The 20,007-nt window shown below is 38.0% G+C and overlaps 3 protein-coding genes across 5 annotated transcripts; 1 reads left to right on the forward strand and 2 right to left on the reverse strand.

Annotated features, from left to right (window-relative positions):
- The first annotated feature begins 42 nt into the window (after positions 1–42).
- Positions 43–1,525, forward strand: LOC137945010 (large ribosomal RNA subunit accumulation protein YCED homolog 2, chloroplastic). 2 transcript variants are annotated; one of them, XM_068790868.1, is made up of 7 exons: positions 43–187; positions 278–472; positions 557–646; positions 801–884; positions 957–1,037; positions 1,134–1,179; positions 1,445–1,525. In XM_068790868.1, exons 1-7 carry the CDS (start codon positions 50–52, stop codon positions 1,513–1,515), a joined length of 705 nt encoding a protein of 234 aa, XP_068646969.1. In that variant the 5' UTR covers positions 43–49; the 3' UTR covers positions 1,516–1,525. The 2 variants fall into 2 exon arrangements, with proteins under 2 accessions (XP_068646969.1, XP_068646970.1); XM_068790869.1 differs by lacking the exon at positions 957–1,037.
- Positions 1,518–9,312, reverse strand: LOC137945009 (uncharacterized). 2 transcript variants are annotated; one of them, XR_011110873.1, is made up of 10 exons: positions 9,118–9,312; positions 7,371–7,793; positions 7,192–7,265; positions 6,682–7,077; positions 4,347–6,120; positions 3,367–3,464; positions 3,018–3,159; positions 2,077–2,907; positions 1,831–1,883; positions 1,518–1,603 (listed from the first exon to the last, which is right to left on the reverse strand). XR_011110873.1 is itself a non-coding variant. In XM_068790867.1 (8 exons), the coding sequence occupies exons 1-8, from the start codon at positions 9,287–9,289 to the stop codon at positions 2,234–2,236; spliced, it is 3,753 nt and encodes a 1,250-aa protein (XP_068646968.1). In that variant the 5' UTR covers positions 9,290–9,312; the 3' UTR covers positions 1,893–2,233. The 2 variants fall into 2 exon arrangements, 1 of the variants encoding a protein (XP_068646968.1); XM_068790867.1 differs by lacking the exons at positions 1,518–1,603; positions 1,831–1,883 and having other exon boundaries at positions 1,893–2,907.
- Positions 9,313–9,770: 458 nt separating this feature from the next.
- Positions 9,771–17,770, reverse strand: LOC137944073 (eukaryotic initiation factor 4A-3). The gene is made up of 8 exons (XM_068789586.1): positions 17,354–17,770; positions 14,237–14,477; positions 14,042–14,122; positions 11,527–11,634; positions 11,266–11,385; positions 10,841–11,008; positions 10,230–10,316; positions 9,771–10,143 (listed from the first exon to the last, which is right to left on the reverse strand). Exons 1-8 carry the CDS (start codon positions 17,683–17,685, stop codon positions 10,030–10,032), a joined length of 1,251 nt encoding a protein of 416 aa, XP_068645687.1. The 5' UTR covers positions 17,686–17,770; the 3' UTR covers positions 9,771–10,029.
- Between the last annotated feature and the right edge of the window lie 2,237 nt (positions 17,771–20,007).

The following is a 20,007-nucleotide window of genomic DNA, read 5'->3' on the forward strand; positions in this document are numbered from 1 at the left end:
ATAGCCATACCAAACTGATAGCTTCTGGCTCGAACTCGGACGAGACGAGATGGCTGCAAAAGTATTTCAATCGGTTTCGAAACTCTTCAACCCACTTCAATCTCCATCCCCTAATGCAAAACTTCCCATTCAGTTCAATCCTACTTCCAGAATCAACGCTTCATCCAAGAAAGACGATTTCGATCAGGTTTCATCTCTTGTTGAATTGTTTCAGTTTCTATTTCTGCTCAAACACTGTACTCACTACTTCCGATACATTTCCATGTCCTCTTGACAGCATTCGAAGAAAAGCTCACGAAAAGGTCTCAAAACTCCCCGTCGTCGTCTCATCACTCTCTCCACTTCTGACGGAAGATGGCATGGGAAATGGAGAGACGATTATGTTTTTTCGCTGAGAGAGCTGCAATTGGCAGATCTCGTGGAGGAGGGGCAGAAGGATGCGGAGGTTTTCATTACTCTCTCAGTGCAAAAGGTTGGGTAAACATGGACTACAAGTGGTAATCTGTGGCATTTTGATGCATTCTCGAATTGGCATTGATTTGTTTTCAGTGTTCAGCATGCTGGTTTCGGTTTCTCTGTTGAAGGAAGAATCGTCACAGCGTTCACCAGAAGATGCAGTAATTGCTTGACATCGTTCCGCAGAGAGGTATCTCGTCCACTCGATTTTAATTCAATGTTACTGTTTCCTTTGCTTATTACATCTTTACTTGAATAAACTGCAAATTTTGCTTTTAAATGCATGAAATTTGCAGTTCTTTTGCTGTTGTCTTGTAAGTCATAAGTCTCTGGTTTGCCATCAGATTGATACAACCTTCAATGTCTGGGTTCTACCTGCAAGACGGAGCAGTCCACTTCAGCTGCCTGACATTGGCGATGATCCCTCTGTAAGTCCAGAACCCACAATTATATGTGGAGAGCCTCTGTCTATGAGATTGACATGAAGGGCCGCTGTACAGGTTATTTATGTAAAGCCAGGGTCGGAAGCTGATCTTGATTCTCTAATTCAAGAAACGATTCGACTGACGTCCTCAGTGAAGGCAGGAAGCCTTTGTTACTCTTGCTGTTGTACCAGCATCTCTCTTGTTAATGCAACAGTTTTTATCAGCTCTTAATGTGATGGCTCCTTGTTGCAGGACGTCTGTTCAGAATCATGTGAGAAAGCTCCACCGAGAATGCACTGTAAGTGTTTGATTAACGGGAACCACATCTTCCTGTAAATGGTTTTTTTTCATCTTTTTCTTGTTGATTGAACGCAACTAAATGGGAGTCATTTACATGTGATCGGGCGGATGGGTTCCATTAATCCTTTCATGTTCATTTTTACTTGGTGCAAGGACCAGCAAATCTAAACCTGGTTTGGCAAGAGAGTGTAGATCTCACATGCAGATAAAAGTAAAAATGTAATATACGTTCACTAAATAATATTTCTGGGTTCTGTTTGCAGATATTGGCAGAAAGGAGACCTGTGTTGACAAGAGATGGTCTCGGCTGTTGGAGTTGAAGAACACAATCTAAATATGTTCTTATTCTATATACATAAAGCCTGAAGGTGGAGCAGAAGATGGTTTCTTACGAGCACTGCAAAGACTTTGAAAGCTCAATCCTGTAACCAGATGAAACTGAAGGTTTATGATTTTCACCAGAGAGTCACACTGTAATATATATAATCAATTTAATAATCTGCTTGAGAGTGTTTCCTATTGTTTGGAACATGTTTCGTCTCTGTCGAAAAAGTCAGTTCACAGAAGAGAAGGCCAACAGATCCAACCTGTTGAATTCTACAACTACTACAGCACTAAGCAAATAAGCTCATGGGTTTAAATATGATACCGTGCATTCAAGCCATCCTCCAGTTGCACAGAGTGGGTCAGTTGCAGTTGAACCTACAGAAAATTCAGAAACGAGGATCATAAAGACCGTTTATCAGTATAGATGGCATCAGAAGACAACAGCTTCGTTGGGGCTAAACAAAGTGCAGCACATAAACAGATCACTGATGAATAATTGCTTTCTTTTGCAGATTTACTGACTATAATATACAAAATTCGATTACATTTGGCACGGTAACCTAATTACCTCGGGGCACATTAAACTCAAGTGTTTTCTAACCTCCCAATTCACTGCTTTCTGTAATTCCTTTTGGTTCAAGATCTCATGCTTAGTTATATGAAGTAATAAGTAACTGTAAGGAATGCAGGAGTCGAACTGGAGCCTTGAAATTGCTTCTTCAAATCTATGTTTCTGGCCATTCCAATTGCTCCACTTGATAATTACTCAATTGCCAAGCTCCTTCTGCAAGCTCATCAAAAAGCTGAATCCAACCCCAACTGGAATAGCCCAGAAAAAACCAGTAGTTAACCGCTGACCGATTCCCTGACCTGACTCCTTCAATTGTTTGACTTGTGGCTATCGGATCTCCATAATACATATTTGGAAGGACTTCCATGTAGCCCTCTGTTGCTATCCTGGTGAAGCTAACAAGAGGCATTCCATATTCTAATAGTGGCCCACCAAAGGACAGAGGGGCCTTTTTTAATGCCAATAAATCCTCATCTATCCCTTGGAGAAAGTCCCACTTGATGCTTTTATTGATAATTAGACCCTGAAAGCCCTCCTTTTCGTTTGCCCTGAGGATGAGAATTTTCGATTTATTAAATGGAGGTGTGTGAATAAGCTCAGTAGCCACAAGAACGGAGCCCACATCCACTATTCGATCTTTGTCTCTAAAACTGTCTGACGCATGCAATTCTACTGACTGGTCTTCTTCAGATAGGTTTTCTTCAATGTTCAGGTCTTCTTGCTGTACAATCTTTGTTACAAGAATTTGCTGATTCATTGAACTGGAAGATAGATCAGTTCCCAATTTTGTGTCTGTGTCTCCTTTTTCTGTTTTTGTCCATAAAACGCCTGTCAGCATTGACAAAGTTAGCTCTTCAGGGAGCAGAACAGCACAGGTATTAGATAGACGAAAATACATTTAATTAAGGAAATATTATTAATGCCACAAGAAGAGCTACTTTTGTTTTCACTGAAGCGATGAGAGTGACTTCCATAAGCAGCTATAAACTCAATAATGTCAGTCACTGACATATCTCCTTGATAAGAAATAGCATTCTTCTTTTCTGCGGGAAATAACACCAGTGCTGGATAGAGTTCCCTCTGTATAGTTGCAGTTGCAAAGAAAGCCAAAGAAGAAATCAGGAATTCAAGTCAGTTAAAGGGCAAAGTCTTACATATTTTGTCAAACAACAAACTCTCTTGTCATAATTGTGATAAAAATAGAAACAACAACAACAATAACAACACAACAACAACAATGACAACATAAATATAATAATTAAGGAAATGAAGTATGTCCACACTTACCTGTCCAATTGATTTTAAAAGCTTGCTGCAATCATTCAATGTGCAATCCATAAGCAAAATAGATGGCAGCTCAGTCAGCATGATATCTTCCCACTTATCTACAAGAAAAGAAGAAACTGTTAGCATATACTAGAGTAATTAAGCAATAAAAATTATTTCTAGCAGAAATACCAATATAAGCATATCAGGTTCCATAATCCACAGCAAAACATTCATAGGCAATAATCCCCAAATAAAAAAAGAACCTGAAAATTTAATAAACTACCAAAACTGCACTCATACTTGCTTCCACCTCTAATCAGATCCTAGCATAACAAACTGCTGATATTAGAAGATTTTTAAGCCCAACACTTTGGAACTTTTTTTTTAAATGACCTAAATAGTTGATAGTTCAGATTCCCAGGAAATACTGCATGCTCAGAAAGCCACCACTGTTAAGTCAAATGAAAAGAAAAACCCACACCTTCAACAGCTAAAACTGCCAAAATTTTACTGGCCATCCCAGATTCTCATACAAAAATTACATATAGAATCCAAAAACAGATATCAATTTGAACACTTCGACTACTGAAGAAAAATAATTAACTTGGGCATCAAAACAGGTGCATTATAGAATAACTAGGTTGTGCGGAGTCCACAGTAGGGATATATATATATAGAGAGAGAGAGAGAGAGAGTTCAGTATTGTGTTTGGCCTTTCTCTCTACTTCCATTTATCACATCGTAAAAAGGTGACTGGATTTTCTGCGAATGTGTACAGCAAATCCTAACCCCATATAATGGAAATAGAAAAATGGCAGTAAGCTAGTAGTTAGAATTCCGCTAGTACAAAATCCTTGTTAATATTGAGGAAATAAAGGGAAGTCAATTAGGGGATTATCACAAGTCACCTTTAGATAAATTTAACTATTTGACCAGTATTTTGGAAAAAAGAAACTTTTATTGCATAAAAAGAAGTGTTAAGCTTTCAATCAAGCAACCTTGAACAAGGGTTGGCTCTTGTATGTTAGATCTTGCCTTCAACGTATAGCTGTAGCCCTTGAAGAAACGATATACTTCCCGAACCACAAGTTCCATCCGCTGGCAAAACCCACACCAACTAGTACTAAAAAGCACCAATACATCCTTCTTCCAAGCATGGCTCCTATTTTGAATGTCAGAATGCAATCCATTAGATTGGTCAGACCCAAGAACCAGCTCTGGAAATGTTCTGACTGTAATTTTAGGGATTGACTCGGCCTCGTGGAAATCCAGATTTGTGAAAGGTGGCCTTGGAGCTTTTCTTGGAGGTAAAACAAAAGGTTCTGACCTTTGATATGAAGGAAGACTTCCATTCAGAAATTTCTGAATAAAAAATCTAAGAGCTGAATAGCTCAAAACAGTGTCCTTGGGAAAGACATAATGCTGTTGCAGAACTGGATCTATGATCACCACGGAAGGAACTTCAGAGTCTGAAGTAAGGGACTTAAGTAACTGATAACTACCGTCAGAAAAGAAAAACGAACCTCTGAAAGAGTGTGGATCAACTACCTCAAAACTCTCTAATATAACTGAATTACTCTTTCCAGACACACCAGTAAAACATATAGCATCTGAACCACATGCAGAGGGTGGGTTTGGCTCCTGTTGAGACTGAAAAGGTTGTACATTACTTTGCCTATGACCACTGGATGCTTCGAGAAACTCCATACTAGGTTGACCATGCTCCACTTGTAGCTTTTCATCATTAAGTGTAACCAGGCCTACAACCTTTTCTTGGAAGCCATGATGTTCTTCACTATCCACAGAGCTGATATCAGTAGTCATTTCATCACCCTCTACCTCCTTATCAATCTTCGCGTGTTTGGATGCTATCTTCCAACCATCATCTCTTCTGACTGTTTCAGCATCCTGTGGAGGCACTGCCTCACTGATAACTCCAGGTTCTTCAGATAAATGTTGTTTATCATCCACAGAGCTGATATCAGTAGTCAATTCATCTACCTCTACCTCCTTATCGGTTTTTGCTTCTTTAGATGCCATCTTCCAACCATCATCACTTCTGGCTGTTTCAGCATCCTGTGGAGGCACTGACTCACTAATAACTTCAGGTTCTTCTGATAAATGTTGTTTATTAGTTATCATGTCCAATAATTTGTTCCCAGTTTCATCCATAGAACCCATCTCTGAAAATTGAACACCTGGACTCTGGAGCAAGGTATTTAATGTAGCTTTCGACTGACCAATTTCCTTTTGTGGTTGAGGTGAATCTATTATTTTGACATCAAAATCATCAGATAAAAGTTGAAATCCAACTTGCTTGGCCAGATCACTGATCTTTGCTTCCTTAAATTGAAATGAAGGATTCTTCTTCTGGAGTAGGTGAGCCAAAATGTCAAAGGCAGGATTACCTCGTGGACCACCTGCCACATTACCTAAACCAACATTTCCTTCACCACCAACAACCAATAAAGCCATTTTATCCTTGAACTTCACTCTAGTCTGTTCAGTTATTGGGTGCCAGGATGTATAAGAAATGATGCTATCCTTAATTCCCGGAAGATTTTGCTCAGAAGATTTAGTGTTTGCAATTCTCTGTCCAGTCATAGGCTGATAGGCATCCTGATTATGCAATGCTAACTTTCTGAAGGTTGCTAGAGCTGATTTGCTTTTTTGTCTGAGTTTTGCAGATACAGATGATCTATCCACGAAAAGAATTATGGATGGTTCATGTTCAGGAACTGTGGCCTGAAGATCAGCTCTCTCATCTTCCAGCTACATAATAAAAAAAGGAACTCATAGAATCAGTAAAGAAGCTATACAACAGAGGGGGTGTGAGTTAAATTAGAAATGTATAAAAAAAAGTTAAACAAGTACGCAACCAAACATCAAGAGAAAATTCTTTCAGCCAAGACCAATATTTCACAAAATGAAGACATCATTAAAAAATTAGAGCCAACCATCTCAGTAAAAGGAATTTTACCCACCATTTCTATAAGGCAATTTTTTTCTAGCGAGACAATTGATGTGCTTCTTCCGACCATTTTAGAAGTTCTTTTTTTTTTTTTTCTTAATGGTAGAAGAATTTCCTTTTGAGAACACTTCCTAGAAGAGTTCAATTAAGGTATAAAGCCAATTCAGACCAACCTGACTGGTGGTTATGGACTTTGGTGGTCGGACAGGTCTTCCACTGGCTTCACTGAATTTTTATGGATTTTGTTGAGTTACTTACAAAACATTATGAGAAAGCCAAACAGGCTGCAGGAAAAATGACTAATCATCCGAGTGGAATTCAAACTGCAAATAAGACACCAACGTTTACAACTGAACTCCTACCTCTCGGACAAGAGATTGGTCCATCATTATGACGTTCTTAAGGTTATCTCCTTCCTTCAGCAACCTCGAACAATTGGGGCACCCTGAGACATGGACCATGAGGATCCATGAATGGAGAGCTTCAACTCGCAGTGATGACTGCAAAGCTGGATCAGACACCAGACCAAATCTTTGCCTTTCAGGAGGAAGGAAATGATCTTGAATAAATGTAGTAAAATTTGTAAAGAAAGATTGAAATTTCTCAAACTCTTCAAATGAGCATGACAGGCCACTATTAGCATATCTGTTTCCAACTTCCAATGGAGCAGTTTGATTTTCCAACATAAATGCCCTAGTCCAAGAATTTGCATTTAGCTCGATTTCAGCCTCACATGTTAGCTTTTCATCTTTCAGACCCTGTGTTTGAGCCAAAGAAACTAGCCATCAGGACATGAATTAACCTGTACCTTTCCCAGTATTTTTTATCCAAAAATCAGTGTCATGTGATTTGCATTAAAAACTATGGGCAACCTTCTGGTTTTTCTTCTCGTCCAATTGAATTCTTTTATCAGATTCTCCATTTAGATTCTCACCAAAGATCCCCTCTGCATGATAGAAGCTGCATAAGCTTTTAAGAAAAATGGAAAATTTAGACACAAGCAGCAGATAGAGGATAATACTCAATAACACAGAGAACTGAGTGGATCAACCATCTTCTGTCGCATTCCACACATGCATATTTTTGTCTCTGATCTGCTCTTTCCCACTGTTTATCAATCCAGGTGTCCATCCACAGAATTCAAGCAGAAGAATAGCCTTGTCTGTGGACTTTAAAAATGCTTTCAGGTCATCATGTGTGCTTAAAGATTTCAGAGGGAGCTCCTCATGTTGAAGTGACATAAGATAACGCATAGAAGCTAATATATTTAGGGCCCGAAGCCTCCCATGATATTTATATGGTACAGAATGATGGTAGGAGATAAACATTGTTCCCTCTGTGGCACCAAGTAAATCTGCCAGCATTCTTTCAGAATTTCCATAAACAACCATAAGCTTCAGATCAGCAAAATTTTCGTTCTTATGCTCAGCCTGATCTGTTAGTGCCTTCATAAGTGACCGAGACTCACCAGACCCTGCAGTCAGTGACAGCACTCAATCAGAAGTCATTCTCATGACTTGAACCAAGCAGGATAGGGACACAGTCAAGTAATATCTCACATTAGCATTTTAACTATCGACTAAAATCAGCCATTCATGTGATTCAAGCCATCAACAAAAAGAAAAAGCATAAAACAATGACTAGAAAAAATATTAAATGCTCTAAAAAGGAATAAACTTGTTATCTAACAATCATTGCAAAAATTAAAAGCTAGTCAGAAACAGTAATAAAATTTAAAGCTCTTGCTACGGTTTAGCAAAGATCAAAGAATATGAGTTATCGGAGAAATTATCCCATTTATTCAAATCAAACAGTGCCCCAAGATGGTAGAGAAAGCATAAGAAAACTATGGCTAAACTTTTCCTTCGTATCTATGCAGTTGACTTCATGAGTATATGTAAGCAGATGTTGAAAGGTATCCATTGGCCTCACTCAAGCTCCTTTATGTCATTCATTAGCAGAATGATTCCCTGTGTCTTAGAGCTCTGTTCAGCTGATAGTCTTTCTGAAAAGAAGTGCATTCAGGACTCCTTTTAAATCCGAAACCATAAAATCAGAAAGGAACTTTTGCAATAACAGTCTGCAATTGACAAGTAATTATACCCAATTTCCTGGCCACTTGCTTCTTTTCTTCCAACTTACAACAAGGGCAACCACCCATTCAACAAGACAGAATTGAGCAACACACTACGGGTTTCAAAGAGAAAATGCCAGTTATGCTCGTTCGCCCTTTAAATTAAACAAATGCAAAATCGTTTAGTTGGTAACATTCACTTTAATGTTCTGCCATCAAAGTATAAACATTTGATGAACAACCGCTGCAAGTGAAAAACAAGAGGCTGGAAATACATCAGCTGTAGTTAAAAGATTTTTCTAAAGTCAAATCCTTTTGCTCTATCTTTTCTTTCTTATCTCAAGTTTCAGTGGCTTCCGCTGTGCAGTTTTAAAAGTTGTTGTATTGAAGAGTAAACGAAACTCATAATGTCTTTTAATGACTAACCAGCCATTCCAATAGTATAAAAGGTCTGTATTCCTGGAGCACTTGAACTGTTAGTTGTCTCTAGCGTGACATGTGCTGATCAGTATGCCAGCCATCCTTAACCTTCCCACAATTTAAACGTCAGAATTGCTTTATACACATCGAGCTGAAATTTCCAGACACCAAACAAACAAGATACACCCTTCTCAATTTTATCCAGAGTATCTTTTTATGTCACAACGACTCTTGTCCCACGACAAAAAAAAATAATAATAATTGGCAGAGAAAGAGAACGAGAGAAAGAGAGAGAGATACGTACAAGGAACAGTGACCATGACCAAAATGTGAGGGCTGAGGCGGATCTGGGAGGAGAAATTTTTTTTCGTAAGAATCTGCCATTCGAAGCGACTGCGATTCGCTTCTGGTACAGCAGATCCTTGTACAGAGAGGAGAAGTAAAAAAGAGGCCAAGACCATAATTTTCACGGCCATGGAACCGAGTAGGAAGGCAAAGCAGAAATCAAATAGCTGCTCTGATCTCGCGCTTGAAGCAAAGCATAGATAGATATAAACTTGGAGCCGGCGAGGGCCCGTTCGGAGGAGGTGAGGGGCAATTTGGGCAACATAATACGACGAGCAATGCCGTCCATCGTGTCATAACGTGAGAGAGACTTGGGGTTTTATATTAACTCCCTTAAATAAACCCTAAATCGTTACTGGACACAAATATAATTATGGAAATAATAATTTTCCCTTTTCTCCTGAAATAACATCAATTAAAGGGTAAATTATTTAGGATTAGAATATTTATTTTATTTTTTAACGACTCTACTTTAATATAAAATTTTATATTAGTTTTATTTTTCAAATTAAAATTTTTGTTTACTTTCTCTTAGGAAAAAAATAATTAAATGATCTTTTAAGAGTGAAGACCATGGCTTAAAACTAAACCTACCCAAAAATCGAAGTGGAATTGAGAAGAAAATAGACTACATATTAGATAGTTTACATGGGACGAGTAACTCGTCAGTTAAAATAGGGATTTGCTGTAAATCACCAAATCAGATGCATGATATCGAACGTCAAGGATAGAAGAGAAGCATTAGTAGATAAGTACAATCTTCATCCCTGTATCTTTGAGCAGACACAAGCAGTCACAACGAAAGATAAAAACGACTTCGCCATTCACATCCTGTGCTGAGCTTCTTTTCGAGATAAAGCATTTTCATCCCTTATATTAGATCCGCCACATTCATTGGCATTTCATCAATTTGTGTACTGTAGTACTGTTCAATATCTCTCAATATCCTGATGTCGTCGCTGCGAACAAAATTTATTGCCACACCCTTCAAAGCACAAGTCACCGAGGTTAAAATGTTAGCACTGCCAATAAGACAACATTATGGCACTAAAGAAACTTAGACAACAATACCTTACGCCCAAAACGGCCAGAACGGCCTATCCGGTGAATATACAGCTCACGATTGTTTGGAAGGTCATAATTGATTACCAAAGAAACCTGAACCAGAAACAGAAACAGAAACAAAAGAATTTTTTTCAGGATATAATTAAATGTGAACAAAAAAAAAGTTATGCTCCAAAGCAGAAATCAGTTGATGAAACATGAGTTTAATAAGAAGAACAGAAATCATATAGAAACCACAATATAAGAATGATAGGTAGAGAAGCAATCAGGATATTTTTTTAAACAATAACATGGAAATGTTTACAACAGAGATTTGCAAGATGTCACAGAATACTCTGGACAACACAACTTGGAACCAAACATTTAAACAAACACGAATCCAAACGAGCTACCCATCTGAATTCACTCAACCAAGAGATGCAAATTAGTCCAGTTAATTATTCCATCAGAGAGAACCATAGCCATTTTTAAACAAGCACGCACAAGATAAACTTTACCGCGAAGATAATTGGAAATTGCTTCTTTTAACAATCATATTGTAGTACTAATAGTACTTCAGATGCCAGATACGGAATGTAAACAAGAAAATAGCAACAACAAACGGACAGAAAAATTGCCTGCTGGACATCAAGCCCCCGTGCCCAGACATCTGTTGTGATGAGCACACGAGTTGTTCCAGACCTAAACTCCGTCATAATAGCATCTCGTTCCTTTTGAGGCATATCACCATGCATTGAGGAAACTGTGAAATTATGGCTGCGCATCTTTTCTGTCAACCAATCAACCTACAAAAAGTAAACAGAACAATGTTGATAGTGTACTCCAATACAATTGCAAGTAATAAAATTGAAGTACTTGAGATGTCTGAGAAATTCACAAAAGAAAATAGACAGATCTACTTCCAAAATTTTCAGGTCACTATTCACAATCCCATAGCCCAACTATGATCAATTATCATACTAGAAAACAACAAATCATGGCAGGTAATATATGACAAATGATAGAAGAGGGAAGAGAAAACACAGAAAAGATATAAAATCACCTTTCGTTTAGTGTTACAAAATATAACTGCTTGAGTGATGGTAAGGGTATCATAGAGGTCACATAACGTATCAAACTTCCACTCTTCTCTTTCAACAGCAACAAAGAATTGTTTGATTCCCTGTTTCAGTTACACAAAGATAGGGAGATTATAAGCTTTCAATCTTTTTACTTATGAAATCTTGATCTTTGTTAAAAATAAGGGAGATTAAATAAGCAAACTACTTAATGGCATGCTAAGAAGAGAAAAAACTTTTCTTACCTCCAATGTCAACTCATCACGTTTGACAAGAATCCTCACAGGATCTGTCATGAATTTGTTTGTTATCTCCAGTATTTCATGAGGCAATGTTGCAGATATCAAAACAACCTGCACAAGCAATATATAAATGTTATGAATGGCAACCAATATATATCTTTAGAGTTCTTTAATAGAGACTATAACATAAATAGAGGCCACAATGTACCAAAAGAGAAATGACTGTTCAAACCAGAAACAAGTCGATGTTCAAAGTATTTAAAAAGATTTCCAACAGTGGCTTACGGTATGCAATCCAGGTCCATTAAACTTTTTTTTTTTTTTGAAAAATTCATTAAGCTAAATTTTGATGGTAGTCCAACGGGTAATCCAGGTCAAGCAGGATGTGGCGTGGTGTTTGAAAATTCGAATGGCATAAGTCTGATTACATATTACGATCCTCTTCAGTGGTTTATTCAAATGAATCTGAGATTAACTTGCTCCCTTTTCTTATTCCATAACACTTTCACTTTCACTTTTTTTTTTTTTTTGAAAGAAGTGAGTTATTAAACCAGAACAAGCAAATTACATCACGAGAGGGAGGGAACCCGAGACAACAAGGTGTTGAAGGGCCAACCCTTCCTTAGCAAGACACTCGGCCAAAAAATTTGGCTGACCAAGGAACATGAAACCAGAAAACATCAAAGTGGGAAGAAATATCAAGGATTTCATGAAACATCTGCCAATGATGCCAATGGGGGTTTAGTTGAGGGCAGGGTACCATCCGATAACGAGTTTTGAATCCCCCTCAATCCAAAGCTACTACTGAGAATGACTCCCAAGGTGCTCAGTGAAAGCAATAAGGCCCTTCTTGAGCACTGCAAGATTCGCAGTAGTGAAGTCAGCACAACCAATAGGACCCGAATAGGAGGTCAGAATCAGCCCCTCATGATCTGGTAAACTCCACCAATTCCAGCCAGCCCAGGGCACCAAGAGCACGGCCATCCAATTTTTTTTTTTTTTAACTGAGGTCATTAATTAATCACGAAACAGAATATAAACTAAAGGAGGACTCCCCTTACAACAAGAGGTTGCAGTGAGACTCCTTGTCTAGCCAAAGAATCAGTAACAACATTTGCTGACCTAGGTATATGAGACCAAGTACAATTAAAATAAGAAACACTTTTAATGATCTGATGAAAACTTATCCCAATAAGGGGAGGAGACCACTCAGTAATGACAGTGCATTAGATAATGGACATCTAAGCAAGGAGCTTCCAATTGTTCCAAAGAGAGGAGGTCAAAAAATTCTTGAAATCTCCACGGTCCTCAGCCAACTAGTCGAAAGTGACTGTCATGAGTAACAAATAGTTGGAAGCGACATCTCTCTTGGAATTGGCTGGTGCAAGAATTCAGATAGTGTTTCATGAAGACTTAACCACATGTTTATCAGATTTTAGATATTACTGAGTGTATCACAATTGTATGGTCTCAGGTACTTACATTGCCTGACGGCCTAGCTGGTAAACCACCATAAGAGTATCCAACAACCTGTACTGAATGTTACTCCCCCTTTTAATCGTTGTACTACTTTATCTTCTTTAATAGAATTTGCCATGATTAAACCAAAAAAGAAAAGAACATTGAAGATTTCCTACAGAGAGAACAAGGGGGATGGAGCAAAAAAAAAGGAAAAGAAGTATGAAAGAAGTGGCTTAGGCCTTGACTCACTGGTCACATAGGGAGTTCAAGTCTTTAAAGCTGTATTTGGGACACGAAAAGTGAAGAGAAAAGAAAAGAAAGAGAAAAAGAAAAGAAAAAGAAAAAGAAGAGAAACAGAAAAGAAAAGAAAAGAAAAGAAGTATTTTTCTCTAGTTTGGATGCCAATGAAAAAATAAGAGAGAAAATAAAAGAGAAATGTTGCTTCTCTTGTTTGCATGCACAAGGAAAATGGGGAAAAAAGAAAAATTAATAATTTTTAAAATTTTGAATGAATAAAGTTATATACAAGCCTATGGACTAAATTAACTAGAAGTATTAAATTATTATCGATAGACTTTTATTTTCTCTATCATAATTTTTATTATCTGTAAAATTTTCTCTCTAACTTCTCTTTCTTTTATTTTCTCTCCAAATTCCATGCAATTTTTAGAGAGTATATTAACTAAGAGAGAAAGTAAGTTTCCATGACCACCTTGATTCTTGGAAAGTGCATCCAGTAGTTTGATCAGAAATATAAAACTAGTAGACAGATCAACTAGTTTGTAGAAGGATGAGATGACACACATAAAAGAAAAAGCATCTCAGACTGCCCACTAAATAAGCTATGGCCATCTAGTCTAAAGTTCAGCATCTTAGAACGTAGAGTAAAAATAATATTTCATCATGCAGAAGTCTTCACTTGGCAATTTCAGGAAAAGAAAAAACAAAATTTGGTTTTAGGATCAAACTGAATAAGCAAAAGATTACCAATATGATCAGTAAAAGATCAAGGAGAAACTCAATATAAGGAAAAAAAATATTATATCTAACATCATACTTGAAGCTCTGGTGGAAGGTATCTATAAACATCGTATATTTGATCTTTGAATCCTCGACTCAGCATTTCATCCGACTCATCCTGTAACAGTGTCATTAAGACTAGTAAGACAATTCACCATCTGAAGCAGGTAGATCGTAAAATTACATAACTTAAAGGGATAAAGACAAAAAATAAAATGCATCATGTACTCACAAGGACCAACAGTTTTATTGCTCTGGTACGCAGTGTTCTTCTCTTGATCATATCACAGACTCTGCCTGGTGTTCCAGAAACCACATGAACCCCATACTCAAGTTTCCTAATATCCTCTCCGATGCTCTTGCCTCCGATGCATGAATGAGCTTGCACACTAATATAACCACCAACTGCTAATATCACTTTTTCTGTTTGTGAGGCAAGTTCTCTGGTAGGTGACAAAATTAGTGCCTGGACCCTGAAAAGAGAAGACCCCCAAAGTTTATTATACAGTAACTATGGAACTAAAGAAGCAACAGACCTAGATGGTATTCAATCTCTCCTTTTTTTTTCCTTTTCTTTTTTTTCTGTTCCCCCTTGAAGCATCAGTATTGAAGATTCTTAGTACATTCTCTGTTCTTATTCATATTTGTTAAAACAAGGCTGATAAGCTCTCTCTAACTATTTAAATACCACAAAGCAAATTCATGGATGCATGGACCAAACAGCACACCCTAAGACTAAGATTGCACCAAAAATCAACAAGTTTGCACTGTAATGAGCCTATCAAAAAAGATATTTTAAAGGGCTAAATTCAATCCAGTGAAAGATTAAATTGCAGGAGTTCTATCTTTTGCTCAAATAGAAGAGAGCAGACCTCTGACATAGGGCCATCATTTGAAATTTGGTGGCATCACAAGACATCTTCAATTAACTTATATAATACTCTTACATCTTGACGCACAACAGTTAACAAAGGACATAATCGTACATCAGACAAGACATCATCTAATAAGAAAGCAATACATACTTTTTAAAAGAGTAAAAGAACTAATAAGTAATTGTCCCCGTTTGGTGACATCATAAAAATAAAAATAATAATTATCCCAAACAACATATCAACTGGTGTAGCAAGGGCACAACCCCTGCATGGCATCTCTTCGACATCATAGAAAAAATCAGTGACACTACTTTCTCCCTCACTATCAAGTGGATCCACACCCCTCAGTCAGCATGGACGCTGATTCTCTCTCTAAAGATGGAGTTTCTATAAAGGACTTAGTCTTTTAAGTTGTGTATCTTTTCTCTCTTCTCCTTGTAATTGCTCTGCGACATGCTGTGTTGTTTTTGGTGGCAGGTCTCCTTCCTCTCGTAATATATTCTCACTTGCATTCAAAAAAACAACATTTCAAATGGAATCTAACCCAATAGGAATTGGTGAACTGTGTCTTAGGGTTCTGTGATTGAAGCTAGGAGTAGGTTCATATTATGTGCCTATGTGAACCCTAATATGGCATGGGCATTGCGTTAGGCCAACCCAACATTGAAGTATAAAGATCAGTTTTCCACATATCATCAATTCCAAAAAAATTAGTCTTAGGTACCCAATTGTTAGCATCAAAACATGCAACACATCTCATGTTCAAAACGTGGAGAGAGCAACCTATGGAAAGGATTACCTAATGCTAAAATGAGAATTGTCGGAAAGTTAAAAACCATGCTTGTACATTTATTTATTTTAAAAAGGACTACCTGATCTGGAGAGAAAGCTGCAAACTTCTCGTATTTGAGTCTCAATATGAGGCACCCATAAAAAGGATTAATAGGGGCCACTGTGAAAGTAGTCATAAAGGTGAACATGGTTACCTGATTCAATATGAAAGTCATCACAGGGTGGGCCATTGTGGACATCATCATAGAAGGATTGTCGTTTTTATGTGCTTGTGAAGCATAGGTAGAGGTATGTGTAGTACAGAAGCCTGGTATTTGCTAGGTCCAATGTCAAGCTTCCTGTGTTCCATCAATTTTAGAGCCTTTGGCACATTGGTAACTGGTAGGGTACCTAACGATCTAAAACTAAGTTGTTAAACCCCACAACCTCTTTTCCCTTACAAAACATGCACTACTTCCCTCACTTAAACGCACTCCTAAAATTAAAAAATAACCCTTTCACACTTACTAGTTAATATGCTTATTATCTAAAACAAAATACAGAAAACAAAAACAACTAATAACCCCGCTAATATACCCCTTTGTGTAGGACATTTACTTTGTGCACTTATTGATCTAATATAAAGGAGAGAATATGCAAAATTATGCTTTTAAAAACATAACAACAACGTGAACTTTCTTTGATTGAGCAGTTGCCCACTTGGCCATATGACAAGACCACCTAGGCTGCGTCTTTTGAAAACTAGTATTCTCAAATGCTTACAGTTGGACTTCTCCCCTTCAGCTTGATCTTGATGAACCTCTTTTCTTTTTGAAGTTTTAGGCCTCAAATCTAGCTCCTCAACTATCCAAGGAACTGCATCATATAATAGCATTTTTTCAAAAGTACCAGCATCAGCTTATTTACACATGGAGCTGCATCATATAATAGCATTTTTCAAAAGTACTAGCATCAGCTTATTGCAGGCCCCTGCATCAAGTGATGTATTGTGGGTGCATATCAATGACATTCCCACTAAATTTTATAATTCCTATTTCTTCTCTACCTACTATTCTTAGACCATACTATTTAGCTCAAGGCCACTTCGTTAGTTAATATTTATCTCAAGTCCAGGCCAAAGAAAAGGAGAATGGCGGCATCAGCTAAAATGGAGACAAGAAATCCCATGGAGTTAAATGACAATCCAATCAAGATAAGAACTGCTTACATTTCTCGAATGGATCACAAAATGGACAGAAATAGAAAACATTGACTCACAAACTAAAAAATGAAGAAATTTAAGACTTAAACGAGAAGCCTATGTCATTCCACTGTCCACTAGTAAGGCTAGTAAGGTACATATTATTACCCCCAACGAACAAAACAAGATAATCAAGAAACGAGCAGGCTAGTAAGGTCGGAGTTTTTTTAGGTCTTCGGGCTAGTAGGGTACATATGATTGTCATCTGTCTTAATAAACGAGAAAATCAATAACACGAACTAACCTGAGTTATTTTAAATAAACCACACAGAACTCTTCCGAACCAAATAATCTCCAACCAACGAATATTCCAAACGAGCAGGGTAGGCTTTCAGGATTTATGTCCAACTAAGACATGACATTAACCCAAACTCTACAACAAAATTATAAAGCAACAGAGAAGAAGACACAAAAGAAAAACAAGAACAAGAAAAGGCCGTACTCTCGGATGCTGGTATCAATCATCTGGCACACGGTGAGGGCAATCATGGAGGTCTTTCCCGTTCCAGACTGCGCCTGAGCAATCACGTCCCGTCCGTTGATAATAGGCATGACCGCGCGCTGCTGTATCGCGGACGGCTTCTCGAATCCGTAAGCGTAGATTCCCCTGAGGAGGTCGTCCTTGATGCCCATCTGGTCGAAGCTGTTGATTGCCTCGACACCGAGGCTCGTCTCAAAGACCAGGCTATCGTCATCCATGCCGGAGTTCCGCTGGCCGTTTCGGTTCCGAGGGACCACGGACGCGGTAGCACCTGGTGCTACAGCCGCTGCCATGGTCGCGGTTGCAACAAGAGTGGAAGCCCTAGACTAGTTTCGACTCCTGAGGAGGGAACACCCTAGCCCTAATACTGTTTTCACAGGTTTACAGGTATCACTTGTGTCGGAACAAAATCTTCCCCGGAATATTGCCCCCTCCAGGATTCAAACTCATAATAGCGATATGACTCTGATACCAAAGGTTAAGTACTTAACCAATAATTATCCAAAATACCGGCTTGGTAAGTAGCGGAAAGTTAAGTACTTAACTCCAATATCATAATAATACTCCCACCGTTATGAGCCAATGTCCACGGTGGCCCACTCTAGCGACCTGGACCGCCTTTTTGCGCTACACAAGTCTCTAGGTTACCTTGGACACAAAACCACCCGACACGAGTGCAACAAACTTCTGCTGAAACTTCATGTCTGGATTTTAAATTCGAAAAAGAGTAAGAAACTATAAATAGCAGCGAATAATTGAAATATGAGAGAAAAAAAAATAACCCATGGAACTTTTAATCGTAGAGTTCGGGATCGATTAGTATGAAACATTATTGATATATGATGTTGAAGAGACTTTAGGCTCCACCGTTTATGCAAACGGTAATGTTACTGAGGAGGAGAATAACGATACTTAGGAGGATGTTACTGAGGAGGAGAACGGTGGTGTTGAGCCGGTTTATGAAAATAGAGAAATATAAATAGATGTCTCCAATTTACACGATTCGCATGTAGCTTGTTCTTCTGTAGTGGTTTTCTTTAGTCAAATTTTAGTTATTACTCTTCTTTGACTTATTGTTAGCACTGTTATATATACCAGTAGTTTGGCTAACGCGAGGCAGAGTCTTCTAATGGCAACTGTGATTTTTTTATTATTGAAGTTTTCCCCTCATTGCAGGTTATTAAGCACCTAGCCAATACTACCCAAAAGACCGGCCTGGTAGGTAGCGGAAAGCCAAGTACATACCCCATCTCCATAACAATACTAACACCGTTATGAGCCGATAGTCACAGCGGTCCACTCTAGCGACCCAGACCTCCTTTTTGTGCCACACAGGTCTCTAGGTCACCCCCTCCGGGATTTGAATTCGTAACAGCGATATGACTCTAATACCAAATGTTAAACACCTAATTAATACTACCCAAAAGACTGGTTTGGTAGGTAGCAAAAAATCAAGCACTTAACCCCAAGATCATAACAATACTCCCACGTTGTTAGTCGACGTCCACGATGGCCCACTCTAACAACCTGGACCGCCTTTTTGCGCTATACAGGTCTCTAGGTCGCCCCCTCTGGGATTCAAATTCACAATCACGGTATAGCTATGATACCAAATGTTAAACACATATCCAATACTACCCAAAATATCAACCTAGTAGGTAGCAAAAAGTCAAATACATAAAAAGAAACCCTTGTCCAGACAGGGGTTTCTCAGGTTGCGAGCGAAGTCCTTGTCCATGTTGAGATAGATGTCCAAGGTCTCATTGTATGCTCAGTCTCATTGTATGCTCAGATCCTGGGCATGAACTCTTTCAAACGGGAGAGGTCGATGGTGTGGGCTCTCGATAAGACCACCATCGCCTGGGCTGTTAGCCCTTAAAAAGATGTGATACCTTTGTTTTGTTGCCGACATTTTGTGGAACTCCTTGTGGGCATCGATTGGATGGTTCGACAACCACCCATCAACTCTCTTTTGCATCACCTAAGTTTTGATATAGTTGAAGGAATTTAGTGAGATGTGACATTACAAAAAGGTATATGAAATTAGGCCTCAAAGGCTTATAATATGTTAAACATTACACCATAGTCATGTATATCAATAAATTAATTTTAAGACATGAACACTACTTTTCATGTATTTTGAAGGTACACCTCCATATTAACATCTTTTATGTGAAGTTTGATATTACTATTATTGATTATCAAATTAGTTACAAAATTCAATGATGAGATCATATCGACTTACGACATATCAATGATGAGTTAGGGTTTGTTGTACACCTGTTACTATTAATCACTAGGGGGAACCATGAATGAGACTCTTTCACCGTGCCATCTAACCCACCAATGGTTAGTTAGTACTAAAACACTCTATTACACAAGGATACAATGATAAAAAAAAATACTAAATTGGTTATTAATCACTTACCTCTTACTCCATGCTTAATTTAATAAATATTATAATATAAATATAGATATAATAAATAAAATTAAAATGATTTATAGCAACACAAATGCAGGAAAATCAATCACAAGGAATTTTTCAAATAATTTTTTTGGATGAACAATTATTTAAAAAATAAAAAATGTGGACATCTGTAAACAAGCATTAAAGT

The sequence above is a fragment of the Aristolochia californica genome, unplaced genomic scaffold, assembly GCF_029961685.1.
Source record: "Aristolochia californica isolate CCGP_79_NKW_82.1479 unplaced genomic scaffold, dmAriCali1.0.hap1 SCAF_11, whole genome shotgun sequence".
NCBI classification, from domain to species: domain Eukaryota; kingdom Viridiplantae; phylum Streptophyta; class Magnoliopsida; order Piperales; family Aristolochiaceae; genus Aristolochia; species Aristolochia californica.